At 37.0% G+C, this 6,000-nt stretch overlaps 1 protein-coding gene across 1 annotated transcript; it reads right to left on the reverse strand.

Annotated features, from left to right (window-relative positions):
* LOC18593864 (NAC transcription factor 56) lies at positions 1,720-3,995 on the reverse strand. Its single transcript, XM_007021265.2, has 3 exons — positions 3,453-3,995; positions 2,977-3,284; positions 1,720-2,853 (listed from the first exon to the last, which is right to left on the reverse strand). Exons 1-3 carry the CDS (start codon positions 3,634-3,636, stop codon positions 2,302-2,304), a joined length of 1,044 nt encoding a protein of 347 aa, XP_007021327.1. The 5' UTR covers positions 3,637-3,995; the 3' UTR covers positions 1,720-2,301.

The raw sequence follows: 6,000 nt of genomic DNA on the forward strand, positions 1-6,000 counted from the left end.
TCAAGGAATATACTTTTCTATGTCTTATCAACCCAATGCAAGAAAATGACATCCACACTCTAATTCCTTAGACCCAATTTTTCCTTTTCCTTTCAAGATAAAATCAATGAGAAAAACGAAATTCGTACTAGTTCAAGATCGGTTTTCCGATTCCACAAAGATTTTCGAATTTAAACTCATAACTTCAACATACACATGAGCATTTGACTCATTCCGGTTCTACAAAGATTTTCGAATTTAAACTCATAACTTCAACATACATACGAGCATTTGACTCATTGATTCATATATGATCTCCTTCTCTAAAAAGAATATAATTCAAATCTCCATTCCTTCATATATATATATATATATATATATATATATATATATATATATANCCTATATATATATATATATATATATATATATATATATATATATATATAACCTTATGACTTCAACATGTTGAAACTTTATCCCCCTTGTTCAAACTCTGTGTTTAACTTATTCTGATAAATACGTGCAGATGGACATATATGTAGGAACTAATGATAGGGAAATAATTTTGAGAAACTGTTGAAGCAACTAGTCATGGGGGGAAGAGATGTAACTCTTAACAATTGGTTAATGCTTTGAAACTTGGTATTTTCCAGGGTTGCTCTGAAGCCTTAGCTTCTCAAAACTTAAGGCCTAAGTAATTATATATCCTGTTCAACCTTGTTTTAAGCATCATTTCTTTCTCAATTCAAACATTTTCCAAATTGTTAACTTTCACTATCGAGGAGATCAACCATCTTTGTCAAAGGGAAAAGAACCACCGCTTGGAAAACTGAAAAGAGATAATTAAGAGGATTGATATTTGTTTTGCACACCCCAACAATTGACAGGAAGGCTTTAAGCTTAGCAATAAAATCAGGTGATGGGCAGAGCTATATATGTATATAATATTATAAAAGGAAATCTTATGTATAAAAAATTATATTAATATAGCAATGTACAAAATTAGAAACTGTGGCTGATGTTTGGATTATTTTTTTTATATAAAAATATAATAATTAAAAATACTAGCTAGAAAGACATTAATATATATATATATATAAATTAGTTGATTGATATGTATTGTCATAATGATGGGAATAATAAAAGACATTATTGATAGTAATATGGCCCCATATACTTCAGCTCTTATCAACCAATTATTGGGAATTCATACCTATTAATGTTAATGATGATTCTTCTATTACTATATAATATTACATATTGAAACTCAAAAAGATCTTCTAGGACTATTTTCTGTACCCCCTGAATTATATTTCCCACTAGAAAAGAAAATTTAAAACTATTAGAAAAATTGTTCATGGATCCTCTTTTAAGAAGTGGGGAAGCTATGAATTTGATGATTCCATTCTATTTTCCCATCCTTTCCCCCCTTTGGATCCTGTATACATGTAGCATCAGGGAAGTACACTAATTGACCTAGTGGCCACTTTCTAGTAGAACTATATACCATCACATTGCATGCTCTTGATTGCATACAAGAAAGACACACTAGCTGGAAAGAAGAAGAAAAAAGACTGAAAAAAAAAAGGGAAACTTAAAAGCTTTTTATTACCCTCTAGGGTTTATGGAGTGACTATAAAAAGGCATTATGTCTTTAAATGCAAAGCATGATTGAGTGATGAAAAAAGAAAGCATGGCACAATATTGTGAGTAGATGATCCAAAGATGAAACATAACTTTGATGTAGACAAACCATAACCAATATATTCTTAAAATGTGCATCATCAACAATAAAAAGTTCTACAACAACAAGGATTTCTATACAAGATTTCAATGTTGTGTCCTACAGCAAAATATTTTATCATCCATGCATCAGTTTTTTTTTTCTTTTTTTTCTTTCTACATCAAGTAGAAACCTCCCCTCATTTCCCCCTTTTTCTTTTTTCTTCTTTGCATCTCTCTACGTAAATAACAAACTATATGTATACAATATATATATATATATAAGAGTATAAATTATATAAAATTTACCTATATCTATGGCCTCAAGAGATGAAATTTGGCAGCTACCTGTTACACTCAAAGAAACGTCGAAGCTGGTTCATCTAGCACTGAAGTCTTTCTAATCTCTTTTCTCTAACAACTAAAATCTCAACCTTAATCCCAATCCAAACGCTTCATGACTGTATTGGCGACTGTATCAACAAGTATGTAACATGACACTGACAGCTTCCAAGCTACTTGAAACTTGAAAATTTTGATTTTTTTTTTAAAGGTATAGATGGTATATCTATGGAATACCCACTACCTGGAATTGAATTAAGAGTACCAGTTAAGCCCCGAAAGTTGATATGGAGGCCGAAAAATCCCATCTCCCATTGACCCCAGCATTGTCTGTTGCTGCAATGGAGGGGTTTGTGGCAGTTGGCTAAGCAGAGTTGCAATGGAACCATTCCCATCTGTTTTCTCCATGCTTCCATCATTGCTATCCCCATGAAATCTCTTGCTTGTTGAAGGGCCGGCCGTGTCCTCATCGGTCCAGAAAAGAGATGGGACAGTCCTTTTGAGAGGATTAACCATAGACAGGTCAGGCTTTGAGCTTGAACACCCCAACTGAGATATAGAACCACTGTTAATCCCATCACTCCCCGCCATCATACCTTCAAACAGGCTGTGCTCCTGGTTTTCTAGCAATGTGCCAAAACTTGTTCCCTTTGTTGCAAGTTGAAATTTTGCATTATGTTGGCTACCGATTGATATTGAAGGTGGTATTGGCCCAAGCATTTCATCCATGGAGTCATCTTTATCATGATCCATAGGTCTATGCGTGTTGTTTTTCTTGTAGATTCGACATAGCACCCAATCATCAAGCTGTAAACCAAAAAGCAACCAAAAGAAAAAAAGAACTTCTCATTAGTAAACAAATAAGTATTCACACAATCAATTCCTGATATAACCAAAAACTTGGAATAGAAACTGACGAGTTATGGTTACCCTTAGTGAGTTTTTCTTGTTGCCCAAGTCACATCCAGGGGGTTTGTTGCTAGCCTTATTATCTGCAAGCCTATATTCATGCATGATCCAATTGGTTTTGATCCCTTTAGGGGGCTTCCCTCCATAGAAAACCAGTGCCTTCTTCACACCAACCTTCTGAGTCCCTCCCGAGGTCAAAACCGGCTTATCGGTTCCGGTAGCCTTCCAGTAACCCGAAGTAGCCGCCCGGTTAGGCCTGGCTCCGTTGGGGTACTTCCTGTCTCTAGGACTAAAGAAGTACCATTCTTGCTCGCCAAACGTGGCCTTAGCTGAAAACCCAAAACAAAATCCAAAAGATTATTGTTCATAGTCCAATACATATGTGACGCTTAATCCATGTAAATGCACTTTTCACTTTCTTTTTCCTCTTTTCCTGTTCACCCTTTTCGAATAAATTTTTTGCAGGCAAAAAGATCATGTGGGCGAAACACTCTTACCTGGTAATTCCCATGGATCAAACTTGTACAAGTCAACTTCTGCAATAATTGCAACCGGCAGAGGAGCCGAGCTTGCCTTTTTCTTGAGGTAGTGTACCACTAGTTCCTCATCCGTGGGGTGGAACCTGAACCCTGGCGGGAGGTTTGGCTGCTGCGAGCCTGTCGATGAGTCGGTGCTCTCCATCACTGCACCTTTGAATATGTTTAATTCAGTGTTGAACTTGAGAATTTTTTACCTTGAATCCTGAAAGTTTACCAGGGAAGAAGAACATCATAGGATTTTGAGAGGCTGCTCACAAATGTTTGCCTTGAGTTGGCATGACCATTCTTTTTAAATGGGCAGATTGAACCCAAAGACTACCAAGGGGGTGGGCAAGGATTTAATACGCCAAAGTTGGCATCTGTTACTCTTTCACCCCCCCAACCCGAGCACGACACGACCGACGGTTCAAAGGGTATTTTAGTCATTTCCCATGTCTACTCCGAACCTATGCTTAGTTTAGCTGAATCCATGCACAGGTTGACAAAAGACATGCAGTGGTTAGCGAGTAGAAGCATGTGAAAGGGAAAGCGTTATGATGATGACGTGAACTGGGAGAGTAGGGCGGGAGGGGGAGTTCGGCCCGTTGATCGACGACACGTGTAATTCCCAGATGTGGAAGAGGTTGACACGTGGGGCAGCGAGTGGGGGTGGGGACCACACCCCACACAATGCAACAAAAAGATAATATTGGACGGATAAGTGTGGGGTGGGAACAAGCTCAATTTACGCTTCCGATGTCATGCTTTTGCTATGCAAATCCCACCACCAGAGCCAGCCATTTTTGTGACTTAAGGCTTTGCACCACTAAACCCCATAAACAGGACGGTCATGGCCTTGGCTTCGCCTTCTCTCTCTCTCTCTCTCTCTCTGGCTGTCCTCTTTCAGCTATACCTCTATTCTTCGGCACTTGATCTCATTTCTTCTTTTGTCGCAATGCGACCACTACTTCCACCTTTACGTTGGTTGGGATTAATCAGCGTTAACGTGAGATTTATTTTTTCACACTGCTTAATCTGCAAACATTAATCTATCTAATCAAATCGTGTGATTACAAACGATCATATCAGTATTGTATATATTTTGAACATAATAGATATTTGTTAGTAATTGTCATTTTCATAATCCGGATTCAAAATTTTAAAGAAATTTATGTCTATCTTGACTTTTTGTTCAGTTTTTGACATCCAACATAAATTTAATATGAATTATAATTGAAAACTTTTGCAAGGAAAGTGAGAACCATGAATTAAGTTAAAGCTATAAAGATTGGTGACACCTAGACATTGCTCCATGGCCCTAATTATTAAGGAAACAGTATCCTTTCTCATTTCTTTCCTCTAGGGGAAAAATGGAGGGTGAGCTAATCAGCATGGTTGAGGCTCCTCCATTTCTGAAACAGTCATGGGGAGGCTCGAGTGCCTTTGGCCACTAGCATAAAAACCTAGGTGGCTAGCGAAAACTAGAGGAGAATCAAGGGGTTTTATCACGACTTTTTCAATGGCCCAAACCCTTGGGCATGGCCAAAATCTTGAAAGGGGCGGTTGGAACTAGGGTAAGTGGGGTCATAATGCTGGTTTCATGATGGACCAAAGGGTCCCATCAAGTGTCACTTCTTTGTAGTCCATTTCTTATCATTATCAGGAGAGAAACCCCACAGTCACACGATCACGACCTCAAAGCATCTCAACCCAACCCCCTCAGCTACACACCTAGGGAAGAGAAGGGAAATCATTCTAATGGCACCCATGCTTCACCTAATCTTTAATGAAAATTCACAACCAGAAGATTAGACTTTCATGTGGAATAACTGAATCAATAATGGGTCCCCCTCCTTTTTCTTTCCTTTTGAGAAGAAAATAAAAAAAAAAAGAAAAAGGAAAAAGGGTATTAAAGAAGAGAGAATTGTACATTGAGACCATGACAGCTCCATTGTGTTCATGTCTTGGCATTGCTCACAAAAATCATTGTTCTCAAAAAAGTTGAAGTACCCAAAAAGTAAATTGTTTCAAATGTTTAATATGTGTGCTTAGGATTCCTTGAAAGCTTTTTGGCACTTCCTATGTCTCTTAACTAATATTTCAATTTTAATTTTTTCAGTCAAACTCTTTTAAGTTTGATTGCTTGAACTCCAAAGAACATTATTAATGAAATGAAAGATAATGAACCGAAGCAAAAACATTACTCAAATGAGAAAGAAGGGATATTGTAATGATTAAAATTTGAGATTCGAATTTAATTATTTTGAAATAAATAGTAATATTTATAAAACGAAAAAAAATTACTCCTCATCGTGTCAAGATATAAAAAATATTCATATGTTAAAAACAAGAGTTGCTTCAAGAATTCAACCACTCAACTAAGTGGGGGAAAGCCTATTGTTTGCAAAGGTATTGCAATGGAAGGAATGGTCCAAAGGGTTTGCCATATTTGGAATCAATTTCTTTTGTAGCAACCACATTTTTGTTCTCCATATATTCCCAAAAGCCACTACCGAAAATTCAAAGA

This window comes from Theobroma cacao, chromosome 7, assembly GCF_000208745.1.
Source record: "Theobroma cacao cultivar B97-61/B2 chromosome 7, Criollo_cocoa_genome_V2, whole genome shotgun sequence".
Lineage (NCBI taxonomy): Eukaryota > Viridiplantae > Streptophyta > Magnoliopsida > Malvales > Malvaceae > Theobroma > Theobroma cacao.

Coding starts and splice junctions, on each gene's coding strand:
- LOC18593864 (XM_007021265.2), bottom strand. CDS start 3,636: ATGGAGAGCACCGACTCATCGACAGGCTCGCAGCAGCCAAACCTCCCG. Junction 3,285..3,452: donor TGATCCATGGGAATTACCAG/GTAAGAGTGTTT, acceptor TTGGGTTTTCAG/CTAAGGCCACGTTTGGCGAG. Junction 2,854..2,976: donor ACAAGAAAAACTCACTAAGG/GTAACCATAACT, acceptor TTTGGTTTACAG/CTTGATGATTGGGTGCTATG.